We start from the raw sequence: 23227 nt of genomic DNA, 5'->3' as shown, positions 1-23227 counted from the left end.
GTAAAGTGCATTACAGTGCAAGGTCAGCTGTTCAGCAGCCTGACTGCCTGCCTGGGGGGAACAAAACTGTTACTGAGACGGGTGGTGCGAGATTTGATGCTCTGGTAGCGATTCTTTGGAAGGGAGTATAGTTGGAACAGGGTATGTCTTTAATGATGTTTTTGGCTTTTTTTTCTTACAGCGAGTGCATGGTGTAGATGTTGTGGAGACTAGGTATAGTGCTGTGCCCATGATTTTAGCTGCTGTTTTAACAGTCCTCTGCAGTCTGTTGCAAATCCTGTGCATCAGTGTTACCGCGTGTATACCACAAATTCTCAGGATTGCAACAGACTGAATGCTCAGGACTGTGAATGCAAATGACAACGTTTTGTGTGTGTGTGTGCGTGCGTGCGTGTGTAGGATGTTGTCCTCCAGAGATCCGGGGAAGAAGAAAGCTCCTAAAGACAGCCTGACCCTGCTGCCATGTTTCTACTTTGTAGAGGTCAGTACCATCATCATCATCATCATCATCATCATCATCATCATCATCATCATCATCATCATCATCGTGATGAACTATTACAGCTAAAAGTAGACTAGACATTTGCGTTTAAACGCTACAACAGTAGTAGCGGTATAAAGAAAGTGTGAATTTGTCCCACTGTATCTAATTAGCTGTGTTCATGTTAACTCTCCCATTGGAATGAATTGACTCAACCTGCTTCTAAAGAGGAGGTCCACCTATACTTCACAGAGATACAGGAAGTAAATGTCAGTTGTCTCAACACACTCTCCAAACGGCCTATCGTGACTTATTTCTTTATATGATTTTTTATCCCACGATTTTGCAACCCATTTTTTCCACCCAGTGTCAATTATATAATAAGACGGGGGAATTTCCCCGGCCGGACGTAACGCGTGGAAGGAACACGTTATTCCAACCAGTTCCTTTCCCCTCCATCAGGCGTGGCCTGCAGGGTGCCGGATCAAACAAAGTGATTAGTTCAAGAACAAAAAGAGTCCACACACCCCCCCCCCCCGCTATTCATGTCAGTGGAAGTTGCTCAGTGGCGTTTTGAAGCACCCGGAAGGACCGTCTACTTCCGCCTTTTTTCGATTTGGGCACCACAATTTGGTGCCCAAAATGCGGAAGTGCAAACTCGCTCAACGTTAAAGCCCAGCTGCACGGGGTTTCCTCGTCATACTTCCACGGGTCCGCCTGCAGTCCCTCCTCTTACCGCTAGGGCCCAGTGCTTCAACGTTGGAAAGCCTCACTGGCCCCTTGGGACCACCAGGACCACCGTTTGAAAACCACTGGACTATAGTCTCGCGCGGCCAGACAACTATTCCACAATCTCTGAATGCTATATAGAGTCTGGAATCGAGACTCTATATAGCATTCGGAGATGACTCTGGAACCACAGCTCCCGAAATCTGAGTAAGGAAGCTGCCATGCCGTTCACGGAAAAAATATCTTTACTTTTCTGCTAAGCAACAATGCTTAGATGTTTTCTATTTATATTAGGATACATTTGCGTGACTGTAAAGACGGAACGGAAGTGGGGAGGAGGCTCCAGTTCCACTTTATAGTTTTCCTTTGCTCCAGAGTCCAGACTGTATGATGGAAGCATTTGGAAATTGCGAGAGGCAACAGTCTGGCAACGCGAGACTACTGGACTATAGCCTTGTGTCTCTCTACTCCCTGTTTTTCTGTACTACTTCCTGTTCCTGTGTAGCTTCCCATCGTGGCGTCCTCATAGAGTAATACAAGGATAGAGGCCGAACCGGAGCGATAGCGATAGCCCCCCCCCCAACCCCCCCCCACCCGGAAGAACGCTCTACTTCCGCATTTGCCAACCAAACTTAGGTTGACAAATGAAGAAGTGCAATCGAGCGCTCAATGTTAAAGCCCAGCTGCACGGGGTTTCATCGTCATAAATCCACGGGTCCGCCTGCAGTTCACACTCTAACCAGTAGGGCCGAGTGCTTAATCATTGGAGAGCCTCCCTGGGGGCTTTGGCGCATAGGTGTCTCTCTACTTCCTGTTCTCTGTACCACTTCCTGTTCCTGTGTATAGCTCCCCATCGTGGCGTCCTCCATGGTGTCTCTCTACTTCCTGTTCTCTGTACTACTTCCTGTTCCCGTGTAGCTCCCCATCGTGGCGTCCTCCATGGTGTCTCTCTACTTCCTGGAGTTGACAGACGTGCTGCAGCCCGCCCAGGTGGGATTCCGCTGCCACGACCGCGCCCTCAGCATGCCCTACGTGGACGGAGGGGACGAGCTCATCCCCCTGCTCATGCTGCTGAGCCTGGCCTTCGCTGGACCCGCGGCATCGGTGAGACGCACGCACACATACACGCACGCACGCACGCATACATGCACGCACGCACGCATTAGTAAGAATCGGTTCATAAACCCTAAAGGTACAGTATGGTGACATAACTTTTATAATAGAATACATTTCTGTCACAATTATTACATAATCGCCTAATCGCAATTGTTTGAGATAATCACAATTTTCACAATCACAACTTTTGCATAAGCGTCAATCCTTTCCACGTTGAAAACATTAAAAAGAAATAGCAGAAATAGCAGATCTACAAGCTTACAACACGTCACTTTGTGACATGTTATGATGTTGGTCTGGTTAAATGGCATTTTTTGCTCATTTTAATTTGAAGTTTCAGTCTGAAATCTTTGATTCAACCAATCCTGTCCCCTCAGGCTATGGAAGGCTGGAATCTCACTCACTTTCAGCTGTGAAAGTCTTCAAGTCTTCAGGGCTAGTGTTTGTGTAGCCTGGCACTCACACTGGGAATGCCTAAAAGTGTGGAGGGAGAACGTATTTTTCATTTCACCACGTCTTTAACTATTCTTGTATAGAATCCTGTCCCTTGCAGCTGGTCTGGCATCTGTTGCAGCAACAGCTCATTTGTTTGCTTAACCCATTCTGTACGGGAACACCTTTTGGTGTTTCAAGTATTATGTTGTACTTTAGCTGTTGAAAAATAGCAGATCTACAAGCTCATAGCGCGGCATGAGTGCCGCGCTACGAGCTTGTAGATCTGCTTTTTTGAAAAATCGCGAAAATGTGGCGCAAATCTTTGAATATATATATTCTTTCAGAACGAACATTTTGAACTCAAATCGTTGCTTCTGGAAGGTCCCTGGAACAACATATTTTCAGATGGGGGTCGGCGGCCAATTACATATGGGGTCCTTGATGAAAATGATCACCACTGACATAGAAAACATGAGTCAGGATTTAGAAGGCATTTGTAGAATCTAGCTCAGTTCTAAATGAGTTAATGACAGAAACGAACCCCCCCCCCCCCCCCCCCCCCAGGATTCACACAGTGTTGTTGTTGTGTGTTGCAGATCATGCTGGGCGAGGGTCTGATCTACTGCATGCAGTCCAGGCTGAAGATCCGACGCGGAGCAGAGGGCAGCATCAACGCTGGAGGCTGCAACTTCAACTCCTTCCTGCGCAGAACCGTGCGCTTCGTGGGTAAGGTTACTTACTTCCAACATGCTGGAAGAAAGTGTTCACAGGAGCAGTGTTGATTTCGCCGACTAAAACTAAGACGAATAATGACTACCTGTTTTCACTGACGAAAACCGAATGGAAACTAAATGGAAACTAAGCTATGGGGACTAAAACTGAGACTAAATATACTGACAATTTCGTCAACAAATAAAAACTAAAATGTTAAGAAGGGACTAGTGGACGACAAGAGATCCAGTATAAGTAATTTTACAATTGGTTGCATGCTGAAAATAGGCGATCTACAAGCTTGTGAGCAAGTGTAAAAACTGTCATTACGACGGCATCAAGGCCCGCCAAAATACAAAACACTAACACATTCTAGGTGACAGAACTAAGACTAAAATCAAAATGTGCTGCCTAAAACAAGTTAGCTGCTTTAGCAGACAGTTTGAGGGTACAATGGAGTTAAGAGGTTTTGTCCGACTTTTGTTTTACTTTTCATTTTTTAACCAACACACAGATGTAAATGGTGTTAAATAGCATTGATTTAGGATGGATTATGGAGTTAAGTGGTTTCCCCCCGACACTGAAGAACAAGAGGTGTATTTACAGAAGTAGGAAAGGTTGAGGGCCCCCATGAGATCAAAGCTGCGTGATCAGGCCTCTCTTTATTGAGTTGAAAACGTGCAATTTAATTTAATTGTCTTTTATTGTAGGTTGCTACACACCTGCCATTATGGAGTAGCAGCTGTAATGTCATTTCAATAGCATTTATTTGTATTATTATACATATCATTTGAGCCTCTCTCTCTCTCTCTCTCTCTCTCTCTCTCTCCCTCTCTCGGTGTCACTTGTCCAGGTGTGCATGTGTTTGGCTTGTGTGCGACGGCTCTGCTGACAGATGTGATCCAGCTGTCCACGGGATACCACGCCCCCTTCTTCCTGACCGTCTGTCGACCCAATTACACTCTGGCCCCGCTGTCATGTGACCAGAACCCTTACATCACTAAAGACATCTGCGCCGGACCCGACCACAACGCCATACTCGCTGCGAGGTATTGTCGTCCTTTCTCTATATGGCCAGACTGCGGTCACTCATTCTGTATTTGGTCATGATCTTGGTCTCTGCTTTGACTGTAAACAGATACTCCAGTTACTGCCAGTTTATATTCATGCTTTAGGGCCAGACGGCATACTTACTATAGAATGTGCTGACCATATAAGGAGTTCCTCCCTGTCCCCAGTTCACCCCTGGGGTAAAAAAACCTTAGGTTTCGTTTTTGGCTAGGTGGCCTTCCGCCAATCATGATCGAGCGGGGCAGGCCTTGGTGCGCGTGCTGTTGGCTAATATTGTATTCATAGGCGACCATTTCCAAGGGTGCGCTCGTTTTACCCCGCCGGTAGGGCAGGGCGAAGCCCTATTAGTAGCCAAGGAAAGCGCCACCCACGCGGGCGGAACTTCACCTTCTAAAACAAACACAAAACCCCATTCTGCCAGCTGCCTTGCTAGCCTAGTGGACTGCTATGCCGACTTGCAATCCATGTTTCACGAAAACACAATATCGCGTGCTGTTGGCATGTTGCGTGTCCCCCCACTGTAGAGCGTGTGCATGTGCATATCTTTACCGGGGAGGTCCAGTTTTTTTTCCCTCCAAATCACTGAATGCTCCTTTAAAGGGTAAGACCACTTTTTTAGAGGTTTGGGTTGTTTTCTTACCTTATTATGGGCAAACTATTCCATTCCATGAGTTATTTCGCTCCGTTGTGTTGTTTATTAGCAATTAAAAAAATAAAAATAGTCGCTCATTGACTTCCATTGTAACGGGGAAACAGCTCTCAAAGTCACAGTTTATGACATCAGGAAAACTCATGCGGTTTATTTTCGTCTTTTAAGATAGATTTATAAAGTTACTATTTTAGTCGGAGATAGACTGGAGCAGTACTACGGCGTTCCCAACTCTCGCGGTGACGTCTTGCGAGGTTTCGTTTGTAAACCGAAGTCTCCACGCTGTTTGAGATTCACCCAGCTGCAGCCTCGCATATGAGCAGTCCCAGACACAGACACTTTACACACTTCTTCTAAAGTGTCTTCTAAAGTGTCTCCCTCAAACACATCCATTGTGTATGTTTTTAGCGGATGAGATCAAATCCTTTTGTTTACACCCCTGTCGTTTCCAATAAGGAAGTGGTGTACAGTTTTGGTCCAATCAGATCGTTTTTTACAGCAGTGATTCGGTCGGCGTAGGCATACCTACCGGATCTTCTTTCTACACAAATTAGTCAAAACAAGACAAAGTTGACATTTTTTATTAAAAATAAAACCGCATGAGTTTTCCTGATGTCATAAACTGTCAGAATCAGCTTTTGTTGCGTTGGTTCATGTGCCAATGAGTGACTTTGAGAGCTGTTTCCCCGTTACAATGGAAGTCAATGAGCGACTATTTTTATTTCTTAAATTGCTAATAAACAACACAACGGAGCGAAATAACTCATGGGATGGAATAGTTTGACCATAATAAGGTAAGAAAACAACCCAAACCCAAAAGTGGTCTTACCCTTTAAAGCAGTGCTGGTCTGAGGTTGAGGCTGGACACTGTTGGGTGGTAATAAGTGATCAATAAGTCCCAGGACGAGTTGGCACCTCTTTTGAGGTTCCATCTCCTGGGATTGCAAGGCCTGGAATCTCAGGCTGTCTTGGAGGGCTTCATTTAAAGTGCAAACCAAAAATGTTGTGTTCTTCTTCTAATGTTAATAATTAATGGGTTAAGGCCTAATTCTGCCCTGCATGCGTTGGTTGGTGTTTTTCTTTGAATGTTTAATGTGGTGCTACAAAGTTCTGCATGCAGGGTGGGATGTTTGTCCCATCTAGTGTAAGTCCTGGTGATTGGTGACTGAGTGGACCCCAATTAACTTCACTGCCATAGAGAGTGATTGGTTGGATTATGCTGTCAAATCAATTGGAATAATGCAAACTCTCTTCTGTCTCCACAGGAAAACTTTCCCCTCCCAGCATGCAACGCTGTCTGCCTTCGCTGCCGTTTACATATCTGTAAGTATGGACACACGGACGGACGGAGAAACAGGCACAAAGCCTCTGTGTTTATACTATATATGTTTACAGATGTATATTAACTCCACAACACTGTTGAATCCGGTCCTGGTCTTTGTGCGTTTCTACAGATCGTATTTTAACAGTACCATCTCAGACAGTGCCAAGCTGTTGAATCCGGCCCTGATTTTTATGCTTTCAGATGTATTTGAACTCAGACTGTAATCGAATCCTCAATCCGGTCCTGACCGTTTTCCTATGTGTGTTTCTCTACAGATGTATTTCAACTCCACCATCTCAGACAGCACCAAGCTGTTGAAGCCGGTCCTGGTGTTTGCTTTCTCCATGGTGGCGGCCCTGACCGGTCTGACCCAGATCACTCAGTACCGCAGCCACCCTGCTGACGTTTACGTTGGGTTCCTTGTAGGAGGGTTCATCGCTGCCTACCTGGTGAGGAACTACCTGTGTGTGTGTGTGTGTGTGTGTGTGTGTGTGTGTGTGTGTGTGTGTGTGTGTGTGTGTGTGTGTGTGTGTGTGTGTGTGTGTGTGCGTGCGTGCGTGCGTGCGTGCGTGCGTGCGTGCGTGCGTGCGTGCGTGCGTGCGTGTCTCTCAGACTTTTTGCTCACACAAAAGCTTCCGCCACCTCAGGTGAAGGAGTATCTCGGGGTCTTGATCACGAGTGAGGGGAGGACGGAGAAGGAGATCAGCCGGAGAATCAGAGCGGCAGGGGCGGTATTGCAGTCGCTAGTACCGCACTGTTGTGACGAAAGGAGAGTTGAGCCAGAAGGAAAAGCTCTCTGTCTACCGAGCAATCTTCGTTCCTACTCTCACCTATGGTCATGAAGTGTGGGTCATGACCGAAAGAATAAGGTCGCGAATACAAGCGGCAAAATGAGTTATCTTCGGCGGGTGGCTGGCATCTCCCTTAGGGTGATACTGTAAGTTCATTCACACGAGAGAGACTCGGAGTATAGTTGCTACTTCTTCGCCTGGAAAGGAGCCATCTTAGGTGGTTCGGGCATCTGGTTAGGATGCCTCTCGGGCGTCTCCCTATAGGGAGGTCCTCGAGGCACGTCCCACTGGGAGGAGACCCCCGGGAACGCCTCGGAAGGATCCCCCAGGAGGAAGTCACTAATGTTGCTCTGGAGAGGGACGTCTGGTGGAGCTGTTGCCCCCACGACCCGACTACGGATAAGCGGTTGAAGATGGATGGATGGATGAACAGACGTCTGGAACAATGAATTTCTATGGTAAGTGTAGTGTCCTTGATCAAAACACTGACAGATTTTGCTAAACGAGGTCCCCCCCCTCTCTCTCTCTCTCCCCCCCCCCCCCTCTCTCTCGCTCTCTCTCTTTCTCTCTCTCCCCCAGGCCTTCCACGCCGTGGCCAACTTCAAGTCGTCCGAGGACTTCCCGCCCGCCCCGGCCCCTCCCCCTCCCAAGGAGGACCCCCTGCGGGCGCTGACGCAGCGGGGCCACGACTCCGTCTACAACGCGTCGGCCTCGGACAGCAACGACGAGATCACCGTGGGCACGACCGCCTCGGCCCGCTCCCCGCAGGCCCCCATGGAGCGGCTGGAGGGCCTGGTGCACGGCAGGCCCTCCCTGCAGCGGGAGAAGGACTCCATGGAGACCCTGAAGAGGGCCAGCGTGGACGTGGAGCTGCTGGCGCCCAGGTGAGTGGAGCTTTGAATTTTTGTTTTGTTTTGTTTTGTTTTGTTTTGTTTTGTTTTGTTTTGTTTTGTTTTGTTTTATTTTATTTTATTTTATTTTATTTTATTTTATTTTATTTTATTTTATTTTATTTTATTTTATTTTATTTTATTTTATTTTATTTTATTTTATTTTATTTTATTTTATTTTATTTTATTTTATTTGAGAGGCGTTCTTATCATTATACATCGTCATACATCATCTCATGAACAACTGCAATTACGTGATTGGTTAGCCGATTTGCTCGTCTACATATGACGTACATTTTCCCTTCATTGTCAATTGCATTTAATGTTTGTGTTGCCAAAAGTTTACGACTTTACGTCATATTTGGCGGACATTTGACCTAATTTCAACTTTCATTGTCAATGGCAAATATTGAGAGGACCAGGGGTGATAACTAGTGAGAGGGCAGTGTGTGTTTCTGCAGGCATAGGCCTCAGTCACATATAAAAGACAGCTGTCTTCTCTGTGTCTCCTGTGTCTCCTGTGTGTCGCACAGCTCGCAATGCATTTTCAATGGGAGTCACATGGTTTGACGAGACAAGCTTGTTCCCTGGCTGTCTTCTGCCCCCCCCCCCCCAATGGAACAAGGTTGTCTCGTCAAACCACGTGTCTTCCATTGGAAATGCATTGCGAGCCGACAGCTGTCTCTCAGGTGTGAACAGCGCCTATATGTGTGAGTGAAGCCCCTAGACACCAACACACTACTCTGATAATTGCTGCTAAATGATGGTAAAACATGTATGCATGGTTTTGTGATGTAAACACGGTGCAAAAGTTATATAGTGTGCCTTCAGCTGTACTGACGCTGCGCTGTGGCCTCATGCAGGAGTCCCATGGGGAAGGAGATGATGGTGACCTTCAGCAACACGCTGCCCAGGGCCAGCATCAACATCAACGGGATGCTGGGCGGGGCTGACCTAGGGGAGGAGCCTCCCCACCTGTCCCACTCCGCCCAGCCCGTCCAGAGACGACTGAAGGCCGTGCAGGTAGCCGTGGAACTATAGTAACCCGTGATTATTATTATGTAATTGCTATGAAAACCTGCATTTGTGCATTGTGTGAGTGAGACGCTGACATTGTAATGTTTCAATAAGCCTATCTCACATAATTTCCCCGCCCCCCTTAATACGCCCCCTTTTGGGGTTAGTGGTGATAGCGTGACGTCACTCCATAGACGCTACATGTTAACAGAGGTAATTTAAGAAGTCTACAACTTTTGTTTTATCAAGGTAAGGTTTGTTCTATCTGTTCGAGCTGATTTACCATCTTGTTTGCTTCATAATAATATTGGTCACATTTTTACATTAGAAAATGTACTTAGATTCTCCAGAGAAAAAAACGTGTAAATGCTAATGTTAATGACACCACTATTTACCGGAAGTGGGCGTGAAAAGCGGGCTGTGAGATAGGCCTATTGTTGTCGGTGTATATATTATTGTCTTGGTCCCTAAGAAGACTATTCTTTGAGACCCAAATACAGGTATTTCGAGGCATGGCCGAATCCGCCATTCCTTTGCGGAGTGAAAACAACACAGCTGTACTTTGGAATTGCATTACAAAGCGTACATATCGTTAACATTTCTTGGGTTAATTTTGTCATAGTGCGACAAGTATTGTAGTAATTGCAACAACCATCGCTCTTGTGAAAAATGAAAACTACAACAAAAACGACGTATTCATATCACAATGCATAGATACATTGAGTAAACACTAATACTTCATCCATTCAACTGACAACCTGGCAAACACTTAACAGCTCACAATTATGTAATTCAGTCAAGAAAACAGCTCAATTTCAGCTACTAAACCCCAACTGGACATGGGGGCTTCTAAACTTCTTTATGCCAATAATCATAGTCTTTGAGAAACACATCCACGTTTTTGCGGGGTCAAATAATCGCATGACGTTGATCCCCTTCCCTTATTCGCACATACTAGGACATGACGTATGTGTAGGCAGAAGAATAGCTATTGTTTTTGGTGACAGCTAATTAAGATCCGTATGACGAACAAACAAATAAACAACACAACCTGTGATGTGTGATTGTGTCCTGCACTGTCCAGGTGCCCATGGACCCTCTGCGCGCCCAGCAGCTGGTGTCCGAGTGGAAGCAGAAGTCCATGGAGATGAGGGGAGTGGAGCAGAGGTCCATGGACATGAGAGGAGTGGAGCAGAGGTCCATGGACATGAGAGGAGTGGAGCAGAGGTCCATGGACATGAGAGCAGTGGAGCAGAGGTCCATGGACATGAGAGGAGTGGAGGTGGAGGTGGAGGCCAGTGAGGAGGGCTCCGAGGTGGGCTCCTCCTCCCTGGGCACCGACGACGGAGGAGGATCCAGTCTCAGCTCTCAGGTATTACAGTTAGGGATGCCCGATTGATCGGAATAGACCATATCGGCCATAAGAAATGCCATATCGGTATCGGAACGATTATTTAATCGGTTTTCACCAGCAAAAATGTTTTTAAATGAATAATGTAAAAAATAATCATCAATGAGTTCAATAAATCAATAGTGTACCTCTAGTCTAGAACAAAATATGATGTCAAATCTGAAGTAAAAATAAACTTTAATTTTTTTTTGAAAAACAGTATAGGCTATTTATTGATTGATTTAATATTTTGTTAACAGGCTTTGGGCCAAGCCCCTAGGGCCTATACGCTTGTTTCCATTGTGGTCCTCTGTATAAAATCGGAATTGGTCAGAATCGGTATCGGCAGATATGACCCTGCAAATAATCGGAGATGGGATATCGGTCATAATTTCATAATCGTGCACCCCTAATTACAGTACGTTTTAACAGCGGGCGACAGCCTGGCATATTTTCCGGAAGTGCGTAATTTGTCTATGTATGTGACCCGGCAACTACTGGCGATAGCAGGCGATAGTCGAAAAGTGGTTCGGAGGAACGCCGTTCAAAAACATTACAATATTGTATCTTTTGGACGGCATCGTCCATTGATAGCCAATCACATTCATGTGTTGCTTTGTTTACCCTCCACACGGAACGGTGATACGTGTACAATTACATTACATATGGCAATGACAGCAGGAACGCCCACTAGGAGATTTTTATCGCCACTTTTTGCCCGCTGTTGGGCTACACAATACATTATTTCCTTAAACGGTTTCCCAAACCTTTCAGACCGCAACTCCCCAAAAGAATCATATTTGCCTACACTGGTGTAGGCATTACATTTAGTTTGACTTTTGACTTAGTTTTGAAAGAAAATCAGCTTTTTTCGCAATGTTTGCCTCTTTCTTACTTGACGATTTGGCCAATTTGGTATTTAAAAGGCTGGATTGCAGATTGGATTGCGTTTTTCTAATTCAAAATATATACCGGTAGTTACATAGTGATGCTTTATGTATGTTTCCTCCTCTCAGGTCCCGGTGTACCCCCCCACGGTGCAGCCCGCCAGACGGTCCGCCACCCCGCCCGCCAACGCCCAGCAACAGCCAGGAGGCGGAGCCAGAGCCGTGGCCACCCCGAGGCCCCCGCAGATCCCCGAGGCGGGACCCCCGCCCGTGTCCCCCAAGAGCGCCCTGACCCGCGCCAAGTGGCTGGCCATCACAGAGAAGACCGGGGCGGGAAGAGGCGCCGGGGGAGGGGGGCAGGCCACCAATCAGCCGCGACTCATGCAGGCAAGTATTTATTTGTTTGTTTGTTTGTTTGTTTGTTTACATACAAGATTAAATAGTATAGGTTCTATATGCACAGGACAACACAAACAATATTTTAGACCAAACAAATAATTAGAAAGAAGAAAATATTGTTTGTGTTGTCATGAGTTGTCACGACTCGAGTTGGCTTTGTCCGCGGCGTAACCGTCTTTAAATAAATACTTTAAGAAATGTCTATGGGAAAAATGCATTGGTTTTCATTTCCTGGTCCAGAGTAGGAGGCGGGACTGCGACGCTCTATTGGCAACTGGCAAGAAATTAGGCCTCTTCCTTACTTCCTTCACATGTGTTACCAATAATGCCAATGAAGGCTCTGTTTAAAGGAGTAATGTGTAACTAGAAAGATGCAATTCTGCAGAATTGCGAGTGTGGTTGCCTATCTATATACTAGGAATATTGTCCAATTAGAAGAGTTGATTTGGGTGTGTCACCGTATACTGTCCAATCGTATGTGGACAAAGCGCACAGGTGCCTTAGGAAGAGTTCTAAATCACTGGCCAATCAGGAGGGGAGAATAGAGAGTTATTGCACGATTTAAAAGTTTTAAAAGTCTGGCACTGGAGTCTTCTTGCCTATAATAGGCAACCACACTAACTAGCAATGTAATACATACATTTTAGTATTGTATAATACTAATACTACTATTATATAATTATATAATACTAATAATACTTTACTCTCATACAGGTCATAATTTTAAAGGAGTAGTATTTAACTCGTAATGTAAATAGTACAATTTAAAGGTTTAATATGTCACTACTATAATGCAAATAGTACATTTTAAAGGGGTGATGTGTCACTATAGTACATTTTAAAGGAGTAATGTAACTTGTAATGTATTAAAGGAGTAATATGTCACTAGGCCTATGTCATAAATGAGTGTCGCAGAGCAAACTCAGTGCAGTTGCTGCTGGCCGTTCATTGGGCCACCTCAGCGTCACGTTCTCATTCACATGATTCACTTCATCCAATCACAAACATTCCATCTTCATACCGACTATTTAAACTGGAAGTTTGCACTGCTTGCTTGCTGCTGCATGTCTGCTTAAACCTTTGCTGCTCACCCTCCTCCACCTGTCGTTTTGGATCTGCTGTTTAGGTACGGGGGATTCAGAGTCCCTATGGTTGGAGACTGATGCGCTTGATCAGAATACCTAAAAAGCAGATCCAATTCATCGGCGCCAAACCATAATAAATATATACTGCTCATTTTATATTCAATAAATATTTCATCCATTCATGAGTTGCCCTGACTGAAATACATTTTATAGGCATAATATGAAACTTTACTCTCAAGCAGGTCATCCTTTATTATTATGATGTATTATGTAATGTAACTAATAGTGATATGTAACTAGTAATGTATTTTAAAGGAGTATTATGTGTAACTAGTAATATTTTATCTCATGCAGGTCATCGCTATGTCCAAACAGCAGGGGCTCCTCCCCTCGTCATCGACGGACACGCCCAAATCCTCCGAGACCACGCCCTCTCCCTCCTCCTCCTCGGGTGGAGGAGGCGGCGGCGGGGGGGGCAGGACCTCACCTGCTTACGTCACTGTGGACGCCCACGGCCACGCCCACCACCACCACCCCCACCACCACCACCACCCTGTCGTCCAAGCCCCGCCCCCTCCCCCTCCTCCCCACCACAGCGTGACCCCGCCCCCCCTCTCCTCCTCCCCCCCCTCGACCACCAACGGAAACCCGTGGGAGTGGCGGGGCCCGCCGGCCAATGGGAGCGGAGGAGGCGGAGGCGGAGGAGGAGGAGGAGAGCGGGACCGAGACCCGCGCGACACCTACGACCTCAACACCCACACCCGGGGCGACAGCGCGGCGCGCGGGAGCAGCTTCCGGCCGCACTCCCAGCCGTCCTTCCACCACCACCACCACCACGGGGGCGGTGGCTCCCCGGAGCTGGAGCTGCAGCTGCCGCCGCCCCCCCTCCTCCCCCCGCAGCATGGAGGAGGAGGGGCGGAGCTGGCGGGCGGCGGCGGCGACGCCCCCTCGGTGCAGCAGCATCATCATCATCATCATCAGCGTTCCGTCTCCAGGGAGTCGTCCAGCGTTCGGCGCAAGACGGCGCTCGTTCTCCTGGACCGGGAGTTGGAGCAGGACAGCTATTACAAGAAGGCTCACGCGGGACGGCGCTACAACAACTAGTTCACTTGATTTGTTGAGTTTTGAGAAAGGCTTTCTTTACTATACAGTCAGACCTGGTTGGTTATAGCAGCTGAGCGTGGCTCTGAGCGTTGCTAAGCCTCTTCGGGAAGGAAGGAAGGAAGGAAGGAGCCGGTGGTTTTCAGGGCTGTTCCTCGACTAAAGACATTATTACTCGACTTTAAAGGTCGGTCTTCTTCAACGGGGGTGTCCGGGACCCCAAGGGGGATCCTCAGAGCTACGGCAAGGCGTCCGCGAGCTTTCTTTACATTCACCACTTGAACCCTGGCATCCCTTTTCTGGGCCAGGGGAAACATTCACGGAAAATAGCCTGTCCCGATAAAGCTTGTGTTGACAGGCTATTATCGGCGAAGAGATTTGTGGAGAAAAGGGAGCATATACCCAGTATTGAGGGTTTAAGTGGATAAATGTCTGGAGAAAAAAAAAAGAAGAAAACTTGAATCAAACAAAATGCTGTCAAACAAGTCTATGAAGCCATCTCTATGGAATCTATATGGAGAATGTTTAATATGAATATGTTTAATATTATGTAGTGGGAGGTCCCTGCTTCATCTCTCTCTCTCCGCTGAGGGTTCCTTATTGGAATGAAGAACGTTGAACACCCCTGCACTAAAGCCTAAAGGCCACCTTCTAACGCTTATTAAATGTATGTTCCATTGTCCGACAGTGGGGCGCGGTGAAAATATAGCCGAGCTACGAGCAAGGCCATTTCCGATGAGCGATATACTCCCGATACATGTACCACACACGATATTTAAATTGGGCTTATATATTGCGCAAATCTTTAACCCATTTTGGGCGGGAACCCCTTTTGGTGTTTTAAACATTATGTTATAATTTAGCTGTTGAAAAATAGCAGATCTACAAGCTCGTAGCGCGCCACCGAGTGGCGCGCTACGAGCTTGTAGGTCTGCTATTTTTGAAAAATCATTAAAATGTGGCGCAAATCATTGAATATATATTTCAGAGCGAACATTTTGAACTAAAATATTTGCTTCTGGGGGATCTCCTGGAACTACATATTTTGAGATGGGGGTCCGTGGCCCAATAGAGATAATTCTGGGGGTCCTTGACATGAAAAAGGTTGAGCACCACTGACATAGAAACATGTTAGGATTTAGAAGCCTTTTTTTTAATCGACCTCAGTCCAAAATGGGTTAAGTCGGTTCCTCAATAATTGTTTCGTTTTTATTTAATTGACAAATATGTCATATTGCGTTGGCCACATACACAGGCAGGGAGCTCAACGCTTCTCAGGTTGATTCGGTTGAGAAGTGGACATTCTAATGGTGGTTTGTTTCACCATGTCTACTGGATATCTGATGGTACAGACTGGCAGCATTAAAGGTAGTGAAAGTCATAGATTTTGGTTAAAGATGGAGTGCCAAAATTTTTGTATTTTTCCAGTTTTTCATGTGTCTATGAGGTGACAGTACTTCATTAGACACCCTGGAGTTGTTTTTATGTGCAATGGTGTATTAACTTTGTATTTAGGGTTTCTTCCTGGAGGCTGAACCCTTGACAGTCAAACGGGCCAATGAAATTAACAGTAATATAGTGACACCACACTATCAGCCCCTCCCCTAACCCCTCCCCCTTTATCATACAACTACAGCTGTGGGTGCGGCTTCAGTTCAGGTGGATCACCACCCATCACCACCCACCAGGCAAACCAGGCATACTTAATGAACTGGTGGGCGTGTCCACATAAAAGCATGATTTTAACAAATACTGTACACTTTTTGGAAAAGGTTCTTCCCCCTTATATTGTTATAATACCTGATGATCATGTTTTAGGGTGGAAAAAAATCGTGGCACTCCATCTTTAAAAACAAAAAGTAGGCTATATATATTTTAACGAAATGGTTCACTATAGTCGGAATAATTATGCGAGAAGCCTGTAGGAAAGTGGCTAGTGTGCGACGCAGCGAGACGGGGCGAAACATGGAGGATTCTGGGTGGTACTGGGCAGGTATAAATAGGGACAGGTAGATTGGCGTGGAAGGCGGAGAGTGGCGTGAAGGGCAGGGTCGATGTGTGTTTCTCCGCCTCCTGAACATCTGTTGTTCCAACTCACGTTAAAACCTCCATATTGTGATAACAATCATTGCTACAGCGTTGCTATGACAACAGTAGTTATATTATACTGTTTACAGGAGACCCCCGTTACTTCTATCATATAATTATTTTACATATTTTTGAGTGGTGTAACTCAGTTCACACGGGTGTGATTTTTAACAAATCTATCACTTACACTACCTTTAATTTACGGAGAAGAGAAAACAATTAAAAGTAACGACATCTTGGTGAACTAAAACCAAAACCGACCGATTCATAGATTATTGGACAATGAGAGGACATGCCCTAATATGGAGTGATGATGCGATGTGACTCCTGAGTGGCTGCCTCTGGATGGATTACCGTAGTGACAGGACAAGCTCTACCACGGTTTGATCAAGGGGCCAGTGAGGCACTCCAACGTTGAAGCACTGGGCCCTAGTGGTAAGAGGAGGGACTACAGGCGGACCCGTGGATTCATGACCGGGAAACCCCGTGCAGCTGGGCTTTAACATTGAGCGCTCGGTTGCACTTCCGCATTGTACCACCAAAATGTGGTGGTCCAATGCGAAAGTAGACGTTTTGAGATGGTCCTTCCGGGTGCTTCAAAACGCCACTGAGCAACTTCCACTGACATGAATAGCGGAGGGGGCGGAGCTTCGCGCCAGATCAGTCTCTATCCTTTGATATACTCTATGGGTTTGATGGACGGTTTATCGTACTGAGAGGAAAGCCCTGCATAGTTTGTTTTTTTCTTTTCCCCCCCATTGAAAATACTGTATAGTTTCTTAATAGCACCGTGGCATATAAGAACCGTGTTCCAAAAGAATAAACAAAATGACCCCAGAGATTTTCACCCAGACTGAATTGTCACGACGTCGCAGTTTTCACGGGTATAAAACAGTGGGTGAAATTCGTTTTTTGTGCAAGCTCCAGTTTTTTTTTTGTAATTTTCATTGGATATGAAGCTTCAACTGACGGTGGAAAAAGTACTCATTTATCCAAATGGTATGAAAATGAATCATTAAACGTGAACCAAGTACAGAGACATTCAATCAAAATGTAACTCTTGTGTATCATAATCGACACAGAGTCACGGGGCTGAGGTTTTATTTTTGGAATGCGGTCCTTACATGACACGATACTACTGTAAAGATAACCCTATGGTATTTTCACTAGAAAAAAATATATACTTGATCCCACGTGATCCAGGGGAGGACGTCGGGAGTGACGCCAGGACTTTGATACTCTACTACGATAAACGGATTATCGCACTCGGTAGTGACAGCCCTATGTGTGGATTGGAAGGAAGTTGCAAAAGACAACAGGATTTTGGCGGTCGCGTCGCAACAACGTTGTCAAAGCAACACAGTGAGACAGACGGACACGATTGTAAAGGTTAATTACGGGAAGAGACGACAAAAAAAAAAACATGGTTTACTGGCTATTATTCCCCAACTGCCACAGCTGTTTAGCAATAGACACAAACGAGAGAAAATTTCAATAGCTCAACACAACTATAATATTACTAGTGGTTTCCCCAAATTCAACTCAAAAGAGTCCTGGAAGACTATCTAGACTAGAGTGGCCACAGTCACAGTCTGGCAATACAATGGCAATACAATCTCAGGTGGGATTTGAACAAGGCCATTGGCAAAAAGGCAAAACCCAAGAACATTAGTGTACTGGAGGCCATTATGTTGAGCTATTTCAAATGTTCTTGTTTGATTAGTTTATCGCGAAACGGCTTGTGACAGTTTTTTCGCCGATAAGCCTAAATTGCAGTGTGACTTATACATGCAGGGCAGCTTACACCTCAATACTGCCCCCTCTGGCCATAAAATAGTGGAGTGGTTTGCAAAGAGGGGGCTGACCGACAGGGAGCGATAGGGAAAATGGAACGAAAGAAAATAAAAAATAAATATAAGAATTAAAAAATAAAAAAAACATACGGAAAAGAATATTTCAATTCATGAGATTAACGTACGGTCCCTATTTTGGGCATGTCCTTATTGTTTACAAAAATATATATATATATTTCCGTAAATGTCCGAAACGTTTTCAAAAACAGCAAATATAACAGCTCTACAAGCTCACAGCACAGACACACAGAAAAGCGATGTGACGCACTTCGCTATTTCCGTGTTGTTTTTTAAGCCATTTCACAATAATAGGGGGCGTCGCAGCTATACAGGCGATGAGCCACTGACACCCAGCAATAGCCGTATGTGATTGGCTGCTGACAGGTGATGATGTCACTTAAAACGTCAGCAGTGGCCAACCTTTTGACCATCAGTGAGGAAACAAGGCTGATTGTCAGTGTTAATTAACAAGGCTGATTGTCAGTGCCAAGTAACAAGCCTCAATAGAGCGTCGCAGTCCCGCCCCCAACGAGGGCCCAGGAAATAATTCCTCGTTCATTTTCCCCATAGTCTTTTCAAAGAGAATTTATTTAAAGACATTTACGGCGCGGACAAAGCCAACTCTTGTCGTGACAAATCATGACAATAAACACAATGTTTTGGGCCGATCAAATCATTAGTAAGAAGAAGAAAAAGGCAGGTTACAACACTTTTTGCCTTGATTTTGTTCTTCTTACTAATTATTTGATCAGCCCAAAACATTGTGTTTATTGTTATTATTTGTCACAACAAGAGTTGGCTTTGTCCGCGGCGTAAACGTCTTTAAATAAATACTTTTTGAAACATCTATGAGGAAAATGAACGGGGAATTACTTCCTGGGCCCTCGTCGTTTTGAAAGGCTGATGGTCAGCCTTAACGAGGCTGGTGATCAGCATTAACGAGCATTTACAAGGCTGATGGTCAGCCTTAACGAGGCTGATGATCAGCATTAACGAGCATTTACAAGGCTGATGGTCAGCCTTAACGAGGCTGATGATCAGCATTAACGAGCATTTACAAGGCTGATGGTCAGCCTTAACGAGGCTGATGATCATTATTAACGGGTGTTAACAAGGCTGATGGTCAGCCTTAACGAGGCTGATGGTCAGCATTAGCTAACAGGAGCTGCCTGTGTTTTTAACGTGACGGTGATGTGAATTAATTAACTTGGTGATTGTATTTATTACGTCGAATGAATATTTCATGATGATGTGGCCTTTCTGTTGTCTATACTCTGGTTTCTAAGAGGTACTTAACTAGCATGTGTGTCATGTCTGTCGTGTGTGTGTGTGTGTGTGTGTGTGTGTGTGTGTGTGTGTGTGTGCGCGTGCGCGCGCGCGCGTGTGTGTGTGTGTGTGTGTGTGTGTACGTGCGTGCGTGCGCGTGTGGCAGAGTGTGTGCGTGGGTGGCAGAGTGTGTCTATCTCTACTGGGAATGTGTATTTTGCAGGTGTGTGTGTTAATGTGAGATGGTGGGCAGGTGGGCATGCATGTGTCTAAAGCAGTGTGGAACACAGGTTCACTATTTCCCATTTCCTGAAAAGTAATTACAGCTTTGGACATAGGCCTACAAGGTTTCTGCGTGACACTGACTGACGACACACATCTTCAGCATTTTACGACTGGACATGTAAGGATAATACAGCCAAGACAGCCACCGGATCATGTATTCAAATCAAGAGGAAATTAAAGTTTCTTATAATCTCATTGAATTCAATGAATTGCCATGTGTACAGACCAGTAAAAAAAAAAAAAAAACTGCATGTTATATGTATGTGATCCACAGCTTGGAAGTTCTATACTTTGTCAGAAAAAAAGGAGGTGAACAAAAAGTAATTAAAAGCTGCTGTTTAGAAACTGAATGGATTTATGTTCTATATTCTGTGTCTGGGGGAGGTGGAATGCTGTCGGTTCTCTGCGTTTTAGCTATGATGATAGTTGATGGCAGTTTCTGTCGGGGGTTGAGCCGTTTCCATTCTTTTTTCCGCCCGAGTTTCCCTTTGAATTCCCCCTGTGAAATGGACACAGACCAAGGGGCCAGTGAGGCTATTCAACGTTGAAGCTCTGGGCCCTAGTGGTACGAGGAAGGACTGCAGGCGGACCCGTGGATTAATGACGAGGAAACCCCGTGCAGCTGGGCTTTAACACGTAGGACCATCACTCCCTACGTCACCCCGGACCTCAAATTTGAGGTCCGGAGGAGGTACTTCCGGCAGTCTTCCGGGTGCTTCAAAACGCCACTGAACAACTCCATCGAAATTAATAGCTTGGGGGCGGGGCTTGTGCTCCAGTTCGGTCTCTATCCTTTATATACTCTATGACACAGACTGGTCATATTCAACAGGACAGGCCTGTAATACAACCTGGGCTGGGGGGTACTTCTGCTGCCCAATTAATTATGGTTCTGCTAAAAAAAGGGCCAAATCATCGCTTTTGCAACCAGATCTTATTTTCATGATGTTTGGGAGACAAGAAGAAACACTTTTACGTGGGTAATATGTGTTTTTAGATATTTTAGTATTCCAAAGTGGCCATGGGCTCCATGATGTCATGATGCATGCAGGGCTCACTTCCTTCCTGGACTACAATTCCCATAAGGCTTTGTTCCACTGCTCCTCCTTGTGGATAGGGAGAGGGCTGTCTTACTGAGACAACATGTAGTCCAAGAAATAAGTGAGCCCAGTGTCCATGACATCATGGAGCCCATGGACACTTTGAAATACTGAAATATCTAAAAACACATATTACCCACATAAAAACCCCCAGTAAAGTGTTTATTGTCTCCCAAACATCATTAAAATAAGACCTGGTTGCAAAAGGGGTGAAGTGGCCCTTTAAAACGGGTCCACAGCCGGTTCCCAGAGAGAGAGAGAGCACCAATGTCCCAAGAATCTATAGAACGGAGCCATGTTGCAGAACAAATGCTATTTTGGCGGAAAAGGGGCCCTCTGTGTCCCAGAGCATGGCTGTGGACAGACATAGAAAAGGTTATGAGGTCATCTTATAACTAGGGATGGAGCTCGATAACCGATACCCGAACAAATCCAATAACAAGCTTATTGAGTATACGCGTTATCAATAAGCTTATAGGGCTTACTGTATCAAGCCTGTTAGCATAGCGGCCCATGACGTCATGTTTAAACAATCAAGACAAGAGGCGATCAAGAAATACATGTAATCATCCATGCTAGCACAAATATGTCGGACTAAAAGTGTTGATACATATTAGCCAGTTAATTGATTCTTCAATATTTTATTGGTAAAAAAAAGGTCAATTCCCTTCCGTCTGTTAGAAAGGTTCTGTATTTGAAGGCCCTAAGTATAAAAGATACTGGTTCTGTTCAGAATGTATTGTCTCCCGTCTTTCCACAAAATAACAGAAAATGCTCGATAGTGGGCTCGATAAGAACCAGGCACGATAAGCCTGATCGATAAGGTGCTCGTTATCAATACAAAATAACGAGCTCCATCCCTACTTATTGTTGTAATCTCTAAGTACTGGACCCTCGTCTGGTTCTGACAGACAGGTTGTGTGTGCAGGCTGGGTGGTGTGTGACAATCCTGTTGAAGTATTCCTTTGGTACGGCGACTGCGGCGGCGAGTACTCGGGAGAACAAATTAACGAGACACGAGACAGTATCACGCTAAGGTTCACAAAGTTTATTACACAAACAGGAACATATATAGTGCTGGATCATAATGACGTGACAATAAGATATGAGACAGAAGAACGTGCCTACTGCAGCAAGGCTGACCTTGCTGCTGCCGAGATGTCTCTCGTAGCCTATCTATAAAGTATGCTACAGTACAGGCAGTACACAATACATATCAAGTACACTGTATCTCAAGTTGGAGTACACAGACAGACATGGGCAAATCATAACACTTATAACTTATCAATACAAAATAACGAACTCCATCCCTACTTATAACGCATGTCCGGGTATAGCTTAGTTGGTAAGTTGGTATAGAGAGCTCTTGCTGTTGGACCACAAGGTCATGGGTTGGACTTTGGGCACTGCCAACTCAGCATATGAGTAGCATGGCTTGGAGTGAAGAAAAAAGAAGAGACATATTTAGCCGCTTGCCCGGATGTCCCCGCCCCCTGTCAAAAGCGAAAAGACAGCAGCAAATTAGATATTTTTTTACTCGCATATTTTCTCTCATAAAACAAAAAATACACAAATTGTCTTTTCTTGTGTTTTCTAATGTGTGTTTTCTAATTCATGGAACGTCTTTTTTTCCAAAATGGCTGCTGCGCATATTACAGTGGTTCCCAAAGTGGGGTCCGGGGACCACAGGGGTCCTTGAGAGAGTTCCAGGGGGTCCCCAGCTAAGTGATAGTTTGGAACCAAATGGACCCTTATGGGTCTGTATAACTCTGAGAGTGTACAAATGGTGTACAAATGGTTCAATGGTACAAATGGTTCCATTTGTACACTCTCAGAGTTAAATTAACCTTGATTTTACAATATAAATTGGGGGTCCCAGATTTAGAAATGCCATTAAATGGGGGGTCCGTAGTCTAATGCATGTCAAACTGGGGGGTCCTTGAAATTAAACGGGTTGAGAATCTCTGCTAAAGCCGTACAAATCTTCTCTTATAGGGGTCCCTGCCATATCTCTTCAAATGGGGGTCCGCAGGCTAATTAGTGTCAATTCGGGGGTCCTTGACATGAATACGTTTGGGTTATTATATGAAGACAAGGTTGAAACATGCATGTGATCATCTGTGTCTTTAACAGTAGCGATGGAGGCTCCTCGGCTTCATTGTTTAAAGGTAATCAGGGAAATGTCATGTTGCCATGGGAACCAGCATATATCTATAGCTGTTGTATAACTATAGCTTACACAGAGCACGGTTGAAGACAGAGCCTGAGAATGTAGTCTAGATGGTGTGTGTGTGTGTGTGTGTGCGTGCGTGCGTGTGTGGGGTGGGGGAGGGTCTAATTGAACAGCTTATGTGTGATGGAGCCGCAGGCTGACAATGATTTATTACTGAGAATAGGCAAGCGCGCGCACACGCACACACACACACAGTCACACACACACACACACACACACACACACACACACACACACACACACACACACACACACACACACACACACACACCACCAGCATGCACACACACACACACACACACACAGACTCTCCTCACTGTCAAGTA

At 45.4% G+C, this 23227-nt stretch overlaps 1 protein-coding gene across 1 annotated transcript; it reads left to right on the top strand.

Annotated features, from left to right (window-relative positions):
- Positions 1–400: 400 nt before the first annotated feature.
- Positions 401–14079, top strand: plppr3b (phospholipid phosphatase related 3b; the record flags this gene model as incomplete). The annotated part of the gene is made up of 12 exons (XM_079507023.1): positions 401–481; positions 2129–2314; positions 3358–3487; positions 4326–4521; positions 6458–6515; positions 6792–6965; positions 7887–8191; positions 9061–9220; positions 10299–10586; positions 11621–11878; positions 13330–13476; positions 13633–14079. The coding sequence occupies 12 exons, from the start codon at positions 401–403 to the stop codon at positions 14077–14079; spliced, it is 2430 nt and encodes an 809-aa protein (XP_079363149.1).
- Between the last annotated feature and the right edge of the window lie 9148 nt (positions 14080–23227).

The sequence above is a fragment of the Electrona antarctica genome, assembly GCF_951216825.1.
Source record: "Electrona antarctica genome assembly, chromosome: 7".
Classification (NCBI taxonomy): Eukaryota; Metazoa; Chordata; class Actinopteri; order Myctophiformes; family Myctophidae; genus Electrona; species Electrona antarctica.
The sequence above is the reverse complement of the archived record's forward strand: the minus strand, read 5'-3'. Positions and strand labels throughout refer to the sequence as shown.